Below are 16350 nucleotides of genomic sequence, written 5' to 3'. Positions count from 1 at the left end.
GGTCCGTAGACCCTAAGCGTTCTCATCACACAAGACACCCATCACCATACATGGTTACCACTTTGTTGTGTGTGTGTGAGATGAGAACATTTAAGATCTACTGTCTTAGCAACTTTTGAGTATATAATACGGTATTGTTAACCATAGTCACCGTGATGTACATTAGACCCCAGAACTTATTCTTCTTATAACTGGAAATTTGTACCCTTTGAGCAGTATCTTCCTATTTTCCCCAAACCCCAACCTCTGGTAACCACCATTCTGCTCTCTGCTTTTTAAAAAAAATTTTTAATTTTATTGGAATATAGTTGATTTAAAATGTTGTGTTAGTTTCAGGTGTACAGCAAGGTGATTCAGTTATACATATGCATATATTCATTTTTTTTTAAGATGCTTTTCTCATAAAGGTTATCACAGGATATTGGGTAGAGTTCCCTGTGCTCTACAGTAGGTCCCTGTTGGTTATCTATTTTATATATAGTACTGTGTGTGTGTGTTCATCCCAAGCTTCTACTTTATCCGCCCCCCCCCCCCCCCCCGCCATGATTCCCCTTTGGTAACTATAAGTTTGTTTTTGATATCTCTGAGTCTGCTTCTGTTTCGTAAATAAGTTCATTTGTATCTTTTTTGTAAATTAGATTCCACATATAAGTGATATCATATGGTGTTTATCTTTCTCTGTCTGGCTTATGTCACTTAGTATGATAACCTCTAGGTCCATCCATGTTGCTGCAAGTGGCATTATTGCATCCTTTTTTATGGCTGAGTAATATTCCAGTGTATATATGTACCACATCTTCTTTATCCATTCATCTGTTGGTGGACTCTTAGGTTGCTTCCATGTCTTAGCTATCGTGCATAGTGCTGCTATGAACATAGGGGTGCATGTATCTTTTGAATTATGGTTTTCTCTGGGTATATGCCCAGGAGTGGGATTGCTGGATCATATGGTAGCTCTAATTTTAGTTTTTTAAGGAACCTCTATATTGTTCTCCATAGTGGCGGCACCAATTTACATTCCCACCAACAGTGTAGGAGGGTTCCCTTTTCTCCACACCCTCTCCAGCATTCGTTGTTTGTTATCTTTTTGATAATAGCCACTCCAACAGGTGATGAGGTGATATCTCATTGCAATTGAATTTGCATTTACCCTGTGATTAGTTATGTAAGCGCTTTAGTTGGCTGTGAAGGATGCTCACGTCATCTTGGTGATATAATCCATAAACAGTGGGTAACACAGTCATACTAAACCTACACTAGTTAGGGACCTGTGATCATGTGGGCTGGGTGGAAGTTACTTTTAGTCCAGCTCTGTGGGTGGATAAACTAAATAAGATCCCCAGAAGGACCATTTACCTCCTGGGAGTACGAATTGCTTTTAAAACTCTTTAGAAGCCCCTGTTTCCAAGTAAGACGCTGGTTGCCTTCTAACCATCTGGCTTACGAGTTAGTTGGAGGTCATTCTGTTGTCTTTAATTGTAAAGTGCTTTGGGGCATCTGTTACTTGTCTTGGGGTCCATCGAGAATGTTCTCACTTTAATTTCATTTTCCAAATATACTTGGCAATCATAAACATTTGAATAATCTGTAACCTGAAAATTTCACAAATTTCAACACCTTTTACCAAAGCTTTTTACCTATGTTGTTGTTGACTCTTTTTTGGTGGTGGCAGTGGTTTTATACTTGAGATTCTGGGGTTGGACGTAACGTCTTCCTGTGATGGTTCAGTGGTGGTGGTTTGGTGTCTCCAAGGAGAGAGAGAAAAGCGAATGGGGAGACTTAAATGAACTTCCCTGGAGGTGGATGTGTGTGTCCTAAAAATATCTGTCTGTAGGGAGGAATCCCTGTAATCTGAGGGCCAGGGCTTTGCTTGATAAGGTGAGCTTGAGGCTCAGGTGGGCACAGGGGGACAAAAAATTGCAGCTGGTTATTGTAAGACAGCATTGGATCTCCAAGATATCTTTGTGATGTGGACAAAAAATGTCACCAGCCTTTTCATTAAACAAAGGATGTTGCAGCCATCAAGCCCTCAGCCACTGCAGCTGCCCCAGTGTTTTGCCCTGAGGGGATTCAGGATGGAGAAAAACAGGATCCTGGCCCCAGAGAGTTAAGGTGCACATCAGAGGAATGATTTCAATGAGCTCAGACTCCTGCATCTTCCCATATATAGAAAAGCGCTAAATTCATTAACTTGAGATGTCTGGTTTCTTTAATAATCTTTTGATGTTTGAACTACTTGGTTTTTGTTGCAAAAACCCCTATCTACCCTGGCTGCTCGCTGACCTCTTTGGAACAGCCCCCCAGAGCTACCTGAGAGGCTGTATCCCGGGCTTAAGTCGTCAGCAAGTCCACCAAATAAAGCATCATTCTCAACTTTTAGGTTGTGCATTCTTTTTTTTTTTCAGTTGACAGTTTAGAAAAAGGGAATATGGACAGAGCAGAAATACTTCACTTAGGGGAGAGCATTAGACTTAAGAAAAAGGGGACTTTGAACTATGAACCATGAGAACAAGTGACGCTGGGGCAGTGGATGTGCACAGACAGGCATCAAGGGACCAAGGCAGGTGGATGAGACCACTCAGGTGCACCTACCTGGCTGTGCCCTCTGACCTCACCTGCAGGGACGGGCGGCTGTAACACAGCGCAACCAGGTGGCCGGGGCCTCGCGGCTTCCCTCGGATGCTGGCCGTACGGGCTGGCTGTCTACGGTCTGATCCTTTTAGAAGGACAAACACACCTGGGAGGTATCGTGGGTTTGGTTCCAGACCACCATGATAAATCGAATATCACAGTAATGTAACAAGTCACGAATTGTTTGGTTTCCCGGTGCATCTAAAAGTTACGTTCACACTAGACCATAGTTTGTTAAGTCTATTATGTCTTGGGAATTCCCTGGCGGTCCAGTGGTTAGGATTTGTAGTTTTCACTGCTGGGGCCCTGGGTTCAGTCCCTGGTCGGGGAACTAAGATCCCACAATCTGCGTGGCATGGCCAAAAATTAAAATTAAAATTAAATTTAAATTTAAAAATTTTTTTAAAAATTAAAAAAAAGTTGCATGTGGATTAAAAGTAATTCACGTGTAACTTAAAAAAAGTCTATGATGTCTTTTTTTCTTTTTTTACAATTTTTATTGGAGTATAGTTGATTTACAATGTTGTGTTAGTTTCAGGTTTACAGCAAAGTGATTCAGTTATACATATACAGGTATCCACTCTTTTTTAGTTTTTTTTTCTTCCATACAGGCCATTACAGAATATTGAGTAGAGTTTCCTGTGCTCTACAGTAGGTCCTTACTGTGTCTAAAAAAACAATGCACATACCTTTATTTAAAAATAACTGTACTGCCGAAAGTTGCTTCCCATCCTTGTGAGCCTTCCCCAAGCCATGTCCTGTTGCAGTAGTAACGGGAAGAATCCCTGATCACAGGTCAGCGTTGCAAACAGAATCCTAACGAAAATGTTTGAAATATGGCGAGATGGACCAAAATGTGACCCAGAGACACAAAGTGAGCAAATGCTGTTGGAAAAATGGCCCCGACAGACTTGCCCGACGCGGGGCTGCCCCAAACCTTCCATCTGTAAAAAAAAACAAAAACAAAAACAAAAAATACCCAAAAACCCCCAAAAACCCACAGCATCTGCAAAGCACAATCCATTGAGATGCAGTACAGCGAGGTCTGCCCGCACTGGTCAAAGAGAAAAAGCAAATCCACCTCGTGGTGTGGAGTCACAGCCCCCGAGAAAGCACCTCACCCTGGCCCTGTGGTTCAGAATGCGGTTGCTTCCTGAGATGCTTCCTGAGATGCCGTCTGTGATGCCGAGTTGCTCCGGGAAGACCGCCCTTGCGGGACGGGGGGTTTCGGAAGAGAGGCTGCGTGGAGTTCATTCCGGATGCGTGTCCTGGTCCTGATGCAGAGCTATCCTCAGGATGCTTTCTGGGTACAGCCTCCTATTCCGTGAAAACGCACCCCACTCAGGACATGTCCTGGGGAGACATCCCCCTGTTTAGGAGCCGTGGAAGGCTCCAGCGGAACCAGAGAGAAAAATGCTCATTGGTTTATTCACCGTGTGCCTGGGATCGCTTTGTCTCTGACCCTCTCTCTCTCTCTCCCTCTCTCTCTCTCCCTCTCTCTCTCTTCCTCTCTCTCTCTCTCTCTCTCTCTCTCTCACACACACACACACACACACACACACACACACACACACACACACACACACACACACACACACACACACACACACAGAATAATCTCTCTCCGTCCGCCTTCCCTATCTGGTTTTAGGGACAGCTTGGTTCTGCTTCCTACCTAGAAAATAGCATCTCACGTCTCAACAGACTTGAGTCTGTCTCTGTCTAGAACGGCCAAGAGGTGTGTATACGTCACGTTTATTTTTAAGTAATGAATTATTATTTTTCTGGTTGACAGGCATTTGATCTGTTTCTGGTGTATTTGTTTCTGCCCATAGAAACAATGCGCATACAAATGTTCTTATACACATCGCCTGGGCAGGGGTGAGACATTTTCTAGGGTATATACGCCTAGGCGTGGAATTGCTCAGTCCAATGCTACACACGTATTCAAAATGATTGTGTAATATTGCATTCTTTTCCAAAGATCTGGACCAGTTTATATTCCAAAGAGCAGTGTAGACATGTATTGATGTATCCTGTATCCTCAGCAACCTTGATAATGCGAGGTCTGACGTTTTGGCCACCTTGGTGGATGTGAAGTGACATCTTCTTCTGGTCTTAATTTGCATTTCCCACTTGCTGTTGAGATAGCACGTCTTTTAGGGTGTGCGTTTGGCATTCAGTTTTCTCCTCTTGGGGAGTGCTTGCTCATGTGTCCTGTCCTTTTTTTCATAAGGTTGTTTGTCCTTTTCGTGTCACTTTATGGGTGCTATTTCACCTTTATCTTTTAAGTAGAGAAATATAGGGAAAGGTGAGAGGCAGGCTGTGATAATCAAGCTGTTCTCCTTCTGGGTGCTTCCTGGTCCTTTGGGGGCCCCTGTTCCTTTGTCTGGAGTGAAGACAGGGCCAGGACTCCGGAAGCTGCATCCCTGCCTGGCATGGATGTGGCAGCCGGCAGCTCCCCGAATTCGTCTGTGACGGAGCCGGACGGTGCTTCCTGCCCCCACACACAGGTAGAGTGAGCCCTGTTCCCCGCTGGGGAGAGGGGGAGGCAGATTTTCTGGGACCCGCTGGCCCCATGCACGGGGGCTGTGCTTGGTGTCGGGATATTTGAAAACTGCCCTCATGCTCACCTGAACCCCCTTCACCATAAACGGTGCCTCTCAGCCTTTCAGGGTCTTGGTGGCCCTAAAATTACCCCTGATAGGTTCCAAGGCGGGCAGTGGTTATGGTGAGATGCACCGAACCAATTCTAGGAGCCCTTTCACGGCAGAAATCCTCTCTGAACAGACGGCCTCTCTAAAAATCATCGTGTGTTTTTCTCGTTCGTGCTTATGTTTATCCCAGTGGAAACGTTTTAATTTACATTTTTGTTCCTGATTTTTTTCATCTCTGAGTATTGATGTGAACGCCCCTCTCCTTCTGGTGCTACTTCTTTGCAGATTTTTGTATCAGAACAAGGCACACTTCATAAAAAGAATAAACTCAGGCTTTTCCCCCCACCCGCGTGTTCTAAATCAGTCAACAGAGGTGGAATTATCTATTTTTTAAAAGTTGGAAAAAATTTGATAAAATACCATGGACACTCCCTGCCTTTTCTGCATGTCGTTCTTTCATTAATTTTTCTATTTCTCCCATATTCGTTGCTCTGATTAGTCCTAATTTCCTTGATTAGGTCGTAACAATCAGTATTTTTCTCGGAAAAGCATTCATTTCCTTGAGATGTTCATATTTTACTTGTAAATCTAGCGTATTATTAATATCGTTAGAAGCACACACCTATAATTTTAAAATCTTCTTCCTACAATAGACTCGTCCCTATTTGTAAATTTGCATTTTCAGCCTTGTCAAATATATTATTCACAGTCTTCTCTGGGTCTTTTCTGTCTTTTTTTTTTGGTCTATCGATCTGTCAGATGCTCAGAGATGTACACTCATTTCTCCCATAACCACTTTGGTTCTGTCCACTTCTCCCTGCGTTCCCAAGAGTTCCTGAGAAATAGACTGTGATATTGTGTTATTCTGAGAACATGGCACATGACTTTCGTGACTTCAAGTTGACTGAGCGTTGGACCCACAGGTAACGATCCGTGTTGCCCCATTAATATTTTAGTCCTGAATCATCTCCACCTTATGTCAGTAGGGCCAGCCCTGCTTGGTTTCTGCTTGTTTGCCTGATACTTTTCAGCCTTTTAATTTTCAATCCCTGCTTTAAAAAGCTCTATAATGAGTATCCAGAAGAACTCTATGAGGGTGGTCTTCCCACACGAGGCTACCATCTTGGTTTTTTGTTTTTTTAAAAAATTAATTAATTAATTAATTAATTTTTGGCTGTGTTGGGTCTTCGTTTCTGTGCGAGGGCTTTCTCTAGTTGTGGGAAGCGGGGGCCACTCTTCATCGCGGTGCGCGGGCCTCTCACTGTCGCGGCCTCTCTTGTTGCGGAGCACAGGCTCCAGGCGCGCAGGCTCAGTAATTGTGGCTCACGGGCCCAGTTGCTCCGCGGCATGTGGGATCTTCCCAGACCAGGGCTCGAACCCGTGTCCCCTGCATTGACAGGCAGATTCTCAACCACTGCGCCACCAGGGAAGCCCATACCATCTTGGTTTTGCATCCTGACCAGCCCCTTGGGGTTCACTCTTACTCTTTCAAGCTGCACCCCTACCTGTTTCCTGGGTCTCCTGTTTTGCTACCCAGACAACTGGTATACCTCCTATGTTCCAGTCCTCTGCATGGCAGACGTTCTATTTCTTATTTCCTAGGGGTACCTTGACCGTTCTCAAAACATCGCAACCTTCATTCCTCTAATTATCCAGGTGGAAATGAAGGTGTTCGCGATGGCACCCCAGGTAAAATGAACAATGTCACTTGTGTCTCCTTCTCCCCGCCAGGAGCCCTGCTGTGTCAGTTACCCCTGTCCCCTCTCACCGCGTGCATTGTTGGGGGGATGCAGCACCTACTTGGGTGTTAGGTGAGCCCCTAGCGTGCATGAGTCCCCATATCCTGTCAATGATCAATCCTGGTGCCTCCGCTCGATGGGGGGCAGAGCTCACACTTTGCAGCTTGTCTTGGGCGTTTCTTTTCTCAGGGATGGAGCCCTTAGAGCCTTCTGGTCTGCAGGGAACAGTCTGCCCTCCTTAGCGGTAGGGCTTGATTTGGGGGCTCATATTCCCTGTGCAGTGTCACCCCATCGTCCTGGCAGTGATGGTGTTGTACAGGTGAGGGGTTGGGGGCAGCTCCTCAAAGGATGTAGAAAGTGGGTGCTAATGACAAGAATGGGCAGAAAAGAAGCAAAACCCAGTAGCTCCTTCACAAGGTAGCGCTCTCAACGTGGAACATCAGTCCTCATGTTTCTGGTCATTTCTGATCCTTTTCCCCCAAGGAGCAGGGAAAAATCATCTTCTGACATTTCGAAGATCCAGTAACTGCTCTATTTCTGGAAGCTGAGTATGGGTCCACCCATCCTTTTACCGTGGGTTCGAGTTATTAGCAGTAGTGTGAGTTTTCCTCTTCTTCTTCTTCTTTTTTTTTTTTTTTTTACATTCTTGGGAGTGTTTCAGGCGAAAGTTAGAACAGTGTGTCAGGAATGCCTATCCAGATGGCACCGTGTTCTAGAGCAGAACTTCCAAACGCCCTGTGGCAAAGCTCCCTTGTCCCCAGTCTGTCACAGCCTGATGCCATTGGGGACAGAATAGAAAGGAATTATGAGAAAAAATACATTTAAGAAACATGCAAAACGGGAGTGCCCAGTGTTGCTTTTTTTTTTTTTTTTCTAATTACTTGATTCAGCAAACATAAAATGACTGTTGATTTTTTTAAAATTTCTAAACACATCCTCAATTTCTGACCGTGTCCTCTGGCAGACTGGTAACCAACAGATCACAGGATGGTGCCTGTCCGTAGGCCACGCTGAGTAACTCTGATCCAGGAGCATGCCCACCCCCACTCCCACTGTAATTTTTTAGGGAAAATATTGAAAATATTTTAATAAATATATACAGTCGCTTGTCCTCAGTGGCTGTGTGACTTGACCCACATAGGTTCCACTCTCCGTGCTCAAGATTATCTTAAAATGTCTCTTCTGAGTGAACACTAACATGTGTTCCAAAATATGTACCTTCCCAAGCGAATACTTTTGCTGGCTCTCAGGTGTAATTATATTTAAAACTTCCTACAGAAACTACAAACCAACAAAATCCTGCAGGCATGTCTCACCCCTGAGATGTATGGCACAGTAGGTGCTGGTCCTTAGGATATGGAAGCTGTACTCCCCTCTGTTCCTGGGTCCTGGGACCGCGGATGTCCCTGTGAACATCTTACCAAGAGCTGGGCCTGGGGAGACCCAAAGCGATCCTTCAGCAGAGCCAGCTGCGACAGTGCAAGGACCACACTGCTGCAGAATGACCCAGAAAACTGCCTTCCGTTCAGAAGGGTTGTCTGGCCTAACTTCCCCTCTGGACCGCAGGATCATCTTCTAAGCTCACATGGTTGTTGGATGAACTCAGTCCCTGGAGGTTGTAGGTCTGAGGTTCTGACTGTCCTGCTGGCTCTTGGGTGGGAGCTGTTCTCAGCTCCCAGGAGCTGCCCTGAGGGTCTTGCGCCATGGCCCTCTCCCAACGAGGCAACTTATTTCTTCCAGAAAAGCAGGAGAATCTCTCTTCCTCTAGTCTGCTCGCAAGAGGGAATATTATGTAATGAAATACAGTCATAGGGGTGGCATCCCAGGATCTTTGCCGTGTAAGAGGACACAGTCCCACCCACACTCAAAAAGAGGGCATCGTCAAGGACGTAACTCGTAGAGGGTCTTCTTAGCGTATGCTGCCCACAATGGGCCTTCGTCTTTTCTCTAATTCAGTGTTACTTCCCAGGAGGGATAGACGTTAACCTCTTTAGAAATCGTCTTAGCATCTGCGGTAAATTGGAGGTTAACCACGCATTTTTGTCTTTCTCCAGTGGAATTTCTGTATTGTGACCTGGCGTCCATGAGGTCTATTCAGCAGTTCGTCCAGAGGTTCAAGATGAAGAAAATCCCGCTCCACGTCCTGGTCAATAACGGTGAGTTCTGGTGAAATCCAGAGGTTAATTCAGACACAGACAGGAGCTCTAGTGGTCCTTTGGGAAAGCGGGATTCCAAAGGAAATGTATGTTTCAATTATTGCCACTACTTTGTTCCACTGATGTGTTTGGCTTTCGTTATCAGAATAGTCAATTTTAGGATGTTGCTTTGAAATGATGTACAGTGTGATGATGTGTCCTGTGGATTTGATACTTCGACAGGTCCACTTGGGCTAAGATGTATGAGGGACATGCAAAGGGTTGGGTGTTTTCACAAGAGTTATTTTATTAAAGCCTCAGTGTGTTTCCGTGATGATCATGATCTGGGCTCCAGACCCTCATGCCCAGCTGTCTCTTGACGTCATCCTTACAGCCAGCACTCTTCAAACGTACATGTGGGGTCCGCATCTCCCCTCCCCCCGCCTTCCACCTGCCCCCTGGCCACCTTCAACACAGACCACCCAGAGCCCTGCTGTCGGCCATGCTGAGCTCTTAGGAGCATTGGAAACACGTCTGCTTTCTCACTTTCCTGCCCTTTTCCCTGCCTCTCTGTCTCTCCCGCTGCTACAGTCAACTTGTTTCATAAAAGTTCATCCAAACTCTCCAAAGAGAAACACAGTGATTAACATCTCCAAACAATAAGTACAGAGAACGAAAACGATTGTAAGTATCCTGGAAAACATTTGTGCCGGTAGAATTTAACACATTGCTTTCAGACTTGGAGATCCAGTATATAAAGGAGGCAAATAGTTAAGTTGATACAGCAAAGACTTCCCTGGCGGTCCAGTGATTAACGCTCTGTGCTCCCAATGCAGGGGGCACGGGTTCAGTCCCTGGCTGGGGAACTAAGATCCCACACGCCCCACAGTGCGGCCGAAAATAATTAAGTTAATTAATTAATACAGTAAAAGGCAGAGATATAAACAGTGAGTTACAGCCACTATACTTTTTTCCCAAATAGATAAAACATTTGTCAAAGTATTTGTATTTTGTTTTTTTTTTTAATGTCTTTTATTCTCTGTTTTTAAGATGTTCTCTTTACCAGTGTTTTTAAGCAATTTTATGGATTCATTTATTTATTTTGGTCGTGCCCCGTGGCTTGTGGGATCTTAGTTCTCCGACCAGGGATTGAACCCAGGGCCACGGCAGTGAAAGCGCTGAGTCCTAACCACCGGACTGCCAGGGAATTCCCAAATTATTCGTATTTTGGATGGCAGAGAAAACTAGGACCCTTGTGATTATACTGAGCCTCCCGTGGATAATCCAGGGTCATTTTCGCATCTAAACATCCTTAACCTAATCCCTTCTCCGAAGTCCCTTTTTCTGAGGGACCCTATGCAGGATGCCGGGATTAGGATGTGGGCAGATCTCAAGGGGAGGGAGGATCGTTCCTCCTCCTGCGGCTGTGACACTTGTCCCTCTGATTCCGGCTCCCGAGATCTGCTTGTGGTCATTTCCTCACCTTTCTCTTTGTCTTGCGTATTTTACCTTTCTCCCATAATACTAATAGGGTTGGCGTTCAGGGTCAGGGTCAGATAGAGATACTTCTCCTCAATCCACTTGTTTAATTGGAAATTCTCACTTAAGGGAAAGGCATGGGATATAAACTGTGTCTCCAAAGCTACACGTATGCATCTGTGGCTTTGATGTCTGGGTACCTATGAAACACCTACAGCTAATACCGTTTCCCTCTGCTTAGCCTGGGAAAGTACTCTGCGTGTCGTTAATGCTGGCAGCTCTTCTGGGAAGGTTCAGAATGAATTTAGTGTACGCTTGATTGATATTTTCCAAGTTCGCCAAGATGATTATGCCTTAGACCTCTGTGCAGAAATAAATGCTTTCCGAGGACATGGCCACTGGGGATCCTCAGCGCTGGGGTGGGTTTCCTTTGGTGAGTGTTTGTGTCCTCCTTGATTAGAAAGAAAACATTGTAAATCGCCACACGTACAGGTGAGTTACATGGAGGGGCCGTGGAGATGTGTCGAACCACACATCTTCTTTCCACATTAAGTTTAACACCCTCAGGAATCCGTAACGGCAGCGCGTGCCTGGTATGCTTGCCATCGTGCAGGATTCCTGAGATTTTATAGACACACGCACAACAGAACTGAATACCCGCTGAGGGTCTTTTCTGCAGTTTCAGTACAGCCTTCCATCTGCCAGGAAGTAGGGAAAATTATGTTTCTCAAATCTGATGCCTTTCTCCAACAGATCTCTGCTTTGGGTCAACAGAATTTTAGTGGGAAATATGTCTGCAAAGCACATTTGCTGTAGTGGAGAGAGCTCTCTGGGGAAAACACCATAGGCGAGACATATCAATGTGTTCTCCATAATTCACCCTCGCCCTTAAGTTGTTGTTGTTGTTGTTTTTATAAATTTATTCATTTTATTTGTTTATTTTTGCCTGCATTGGGTCTTCATTGCGGTGCACGGGCTTCTCATTGCAGTGGCTTCTCTTGTTGCGGAGCACGGGCTCTAGGTGCGCGGGCTTCAGTAGTTGTGGCTCGTAGGCTCAGTAGTTGTGGCTCGTGGGCTCAGTAGTTGTGGCTTGCGGGCTCTAGAGCACAGGCTCAGTAGTTGTGGCGCACGGGCTTAGTTGCTCCGTGGCATGTGGGATCTTCCTGGACCAGGCCTCGAACCCATGTCCCCTGCATTGGCAGGCAGATTCTCAACCACTGCACCACCAGGGAAGCCCGGCAGGCGGATTCTTAACCACTGCGCCACCAAGAAAGCCCAAGTTTTTTGTTTTTTTTTAAAGGGAAAGCACTTTAAGTAATTTTATTTAGTTTATATACAATGCTCTGTTGACTGTTCTGCTCTTTTTTTTTAACCATCTTTTTTTACTTGAAGTACAGGTAATTTACAATGTTGTGTTAGTTTCAGGTGTACAGCAAAGTGACTCAGTGATACACACACATGTATATATATGTTCTATTTCAGATTCTTTTCCATTATAGGTTATTACAAGATAGTGAATATAGTTCCCTGTGCTCTACAGTAGGTCCTTGTTTATTTATTTCATATATAGTAGTGTGTATCTGTTAATCCCAAACTCCTAATTTATGCTCCCCCCTTTTTCCTTTGGAAGCCATAAGTTCTCTATGTCTGCAAGTCTGTTTCTGTTTTATAAATAACTTCATTTGTATTTTTTAGATTCCACACATAAGCGCTATCATATGATATTTGTCTTTCTCTGTCTGACTTACTTCACTTAGTGTGATAATCTCCAGGTCTATCCATGTTGCTGCAAATGACATTATTTCATTCTTTTTTATGGCTGAGTAATATTCCATTATATATATATATATATATGTACCACATCTTCTTTATCATTCATCAGTCCATGGACGTTTAGGTTGCTTCCATGACCTGGCTATTGTAAATAGTGCTACTGTGAACATTGGGGTGCATGGATATTTTCACAGTATGGTTTTCTCTGGATATATGCCCAGGAGTGGGATTGTTGGATCATATGGTAGCTCTATTTTTAGTTTTTTAAGGACCCTCCATACTGTTCTCCATAGTGGCTGCACCAACTTACATTCCCACCAACAGTGTAGGAGGGTTCCCTTCTCTCCACACCCTCTCCAGCATTTATCTGTAGTGCCCTTGAGTTTTGAGATGACTCCAGTCATCCTACGATGGTCCCACGTTCCTTTTCTCTGCAGATTTTAAACCCCGCATGCACAGCTCTCAGGAAGATAACGTTTCTCTGGAAACCGGGACAGAGTTGCATTTGGAACTGGGGAGGCTTGCTGCTGGACCCTCTTTTCACACCCTCTCTCTTCTTTCTGCAGAGAATCTCATCCGTGCGTTGGCTGACCTTCAGCCCAGATTTAACCCCTTCATCCAGATCTTTCCTCTGAGCTCAGGACCTCTTGTTTCTGCTCAGTGCCCCAGAGGCACCTCAGGGCGACAGAACCATTGTGGGATTCCTGAGCCCCTAAAGGACACTGGCTCTTGGGAAAATCCATTTCCTTACTGTTCCCAGCTTTGTCGTCCGAATTCCTAAGCTCATGGCCCCTTCCTGCATCTTCAAAGCGAGTACCACAGCACCTTCAAATCGCCCTCTCCCTCCAACCTCTGCTTCTGTCCTCACACCTCCTTCTCTGAGTCTGACCCCCTGCCTCTCTGCTATAAAAGACTGTGAAATTACACTGGGCTCACCCAGGGTCAGCGCCCCAGGTCAAGGTCCTTGATGTATTCATATCTGCAGACTCCCTTTTGCCAGGTAAGGTGGCATAGTCACAGGTTCCAGAGATTAAAACATGAACATTTTGGGGAACATTATTCTGTCCCCGACACAGGGATTAGGACATGGACATTTTGGGCAACATTATTCTGCCCACCACACAGGGATCAGGACGTGGACGTCTCTTGGGGACATTATTGGGTCCCCGACACAGGGATTAGGACATGGACATCTCTGGGGACATTATTCTGTCCACCACACCCACCTTCTTGGTGATTCACAGGCAGGAACCACACAGTGATAAACAAGAGCCCTTGACCTCGTGCAAATCATTCTCTAGCCAAGGAGACAAACATTAAACAAAGACTTATTCTGTGAAATGCCTGACCCTAGAAAATGTCTCTTACAGTGTGACACAGGGTCGTGTAAAGAGAAGACGGCATCGTCAGGTGTGATTAAATTAAATTCCACGCGTGGAATTTCCCAGCCCGGACTCCTCCGAATGCCATTTCCGAGAGTCGGAAATGGGAGTCCAGTTATTACAGGATGATTGGCTGAAATCACACGTGACGTTTGCACCTGTCGTGTGGTACCCTTTATCTTTCAAAATGTTGGCCGGGTTGGGCACATCCTTGGCTCTGTAGGGGTTTTTTTTTTTGCAGACTTAGGACGGTTCTTCTCGGAAGCCCGTCTGGGTCCCTGTAGGGAGGAGCCCGGTTCTGGAGGACTTGGAAGTAACAGCCCCTGTGGGTTCAGACAGAAACTTCCAGGAACGATGTGCCCTGGGGCGGAGGTTATACTGGTGCCCATAATGGATGCCCACTCCCCACGGTGCTGGACAGGAAGGCTGTCGGGTGGACACGCCCTGGAGGACAAACAGAGGATCCCTCCTTTGCAGAGCTTCTGTGTCTCTTGGAGATGCCACAGGACCGCAGAAGTGTGGGCAACCCCGGGACTTAGGAAGGGGCATCCCCCTCTGGTACCCAGGATGGGTGGACGGCTCCAGGGGTAAATGCCCCTCGGGCCAGGGCTTAGCCAGGATGGTCCAGTCCAGACTGACAGTGGATTCATTTCCAGCCCAGTGTGCCCGGGGCTCGGGGCAGACTTAGCTGATTTGGGGGAACTGAAGGATTTTCTCATTCATCTCGTGGCTTGGTTTGTACACGAGGGTTTATCTTTGCTTTGTTCAAACGACAGTTCTGAAGGGATGGCTATTGGGGAGATTCTGAGTCAGCAGATGCCAATGGGCTTCCCAACTACAGGACTTCTCAGAGGGGAACCCTGTCGATGGTACTGTTGGTGTCCAGGAGGGTCTGCAGAGTTCCTGAAAACGATACGCCTGGGACCCTCCTCTGGGATATTAACTCCCCCCACCCCCTGCAGCCCCAAGGTGACTGGTTCAGAGGAGTTGGGTTAATAGGACAAACTGCTGCTCGCCCATCAAGTCTCATGGAAAACAGCCCCAGCTGTGTCCCGCAGAGGAGACGTCCAGGGGCCACGTCTAGCTAGACTTCATGCTCTGCATTTCTAAAACTTATTCCTAAAGAGAGCAATCAGGATTTTGCAAACGTTTGGTATTTCAGACGCGGAACATTTCTGCACTCGCTAGCGTGACATGGATAGAACCAGACCGCCTCTCTCTGGCTGTGGGGAACTCAGGAGAGAAGCTGAGGGTTTATCCACCCCAAGAATGATCTGTGTCCTGCCGGGCTGGTCAATATTTATCATTTATTCACACCAATATTGATTTATCTCGTTTCCCATCCCTGTGCCAGCACTCGGGTAGATTTGTAACCAGCCCTCAGGACTTCTGCTTTAGCTTTGTAGAAGTTGTCCCCGTGACGCGCGTGGATATATTTCTCAAGATCAAGAATTACTAAACATTATGTTTTTCCCTCCAAATAAATATGTCCGTGGTAACCCTGAAAAATCACAAAGATGCTTGCCTGGCCAGATATGTAGGAACCCAGTTTTCGGTATAGTTCTTCATTCGTTCATGAATCCGTATCCTAAGTCAGCATGGAGAGCCAGGGACCGGGTACCCTTAGAGCCAGTCTTCCCGGCAGTGGCCGCCATGGCCTTGGCACCGACAGGGAGGGTGGTCGAGAAAGCAGGGAGTCGGGGCCCAGTCCTCGGGGGAGGGACGCAGATGCCCGAATACTTTCCTTATTTACGTGCCCGGCGTTTCCTCCGAGAAAGAGGCGTCGGATGTGTCTCTTGGGAAACCGGTGACTCACCGTGCGTGCCTTTATCCTTGGAGGGTCGGATGTGAGTATGCGTGGACCACTCCTCATGAGCGCCTTCTGTTTCTCTCCCGGGGTCTGTGCCTCCCCGAGGGGACCGTTTCCCGCTGTGTCGTGCCTTCCGGGGCGCTCCTCCTGTCTTTGGGAGCGGAAGGCCCTTGGCTGCTCCTGTGCTGGTGGGGGAGCTCGCAGGGCTGTTGGACATGATTGATGCGGATTCCATAAGTGCCACAGGAGTACAGGAGGCTGCCCATCCCGTGTCCCCACTCAAGGGCCTCCTCCTTCCAAAGCCCTTCCTGAGCATCCAGGAAGTGGGTCCAAAAAATGCAGTGGTTTTCTAATTACCCAAATGCTCCAGCATCACTTAATTCAGGAGCTCTTTTTTTTTTTTAAATTTTTATTGGAGTAGAGTTGATTTACAATGTTGTGTTAGTTTCAGGTGTACAGCAAAGTGCATCAGTTATACATACACATGTATGCACTCTTTTTTAGATTCTTTTCCCATATAGGCCATTATAGAGTATTAAGTAGAGTTCCCTGTGCTATACAGTAGGTCCTCGTTGGTTATGCATTTTAAATATAGCCATATGTACATGTCAATCCCAATCTCTCAATTCATCCCCCACCTTCCTCCCTTGGTAACTATAAGTTTGTTCTCTACATCTGTGTGTCTGTATCTGCTTTGCACATAAGTTCATCTCTACCGTTTTTCTAGATTCCACATATATGTGA

The 16350-nt window shown here is 46.1% G+C and overlaps 1 protein-coding gene across 1 annotated transcript in view; it reads left to right on the top strand.

Annotated features, from left to right (window-relative positions):
* Window positions 1-16350, top strand: part of LOC309652457 (polyprenol dehydrogenase-like) — a 186764-nt gene that overhangs the window by 126450 nt on the left and 43964 nt on the right. The window contains exon 4 of the mRNA XM_082446285.1: window positions 9082-9183. Within this exon, the coding sequence (XP_082302411.1) occupies window positions 9082-9183 (102 nt within the window). The remainder of the gene's footprint in view (window positions 1-9081; window positions 9184-16350) is intronic.

This window comes from Balaenoptera physalus (genome assembly GCF_965194825.1).
Source record: "Balaenoptera physalus genome assembly, chromosome: X".
NCBI classification, from domain to species: Eukaryota; Metazoa; Chordata; class Mammalia; order Artiodactyla; family Balaenopteridae; genus Balaenoptera; species Balaenoptera physalus.
This window is presented reverse-complemented; position numbering and strand designations above follow the sequence as displayed.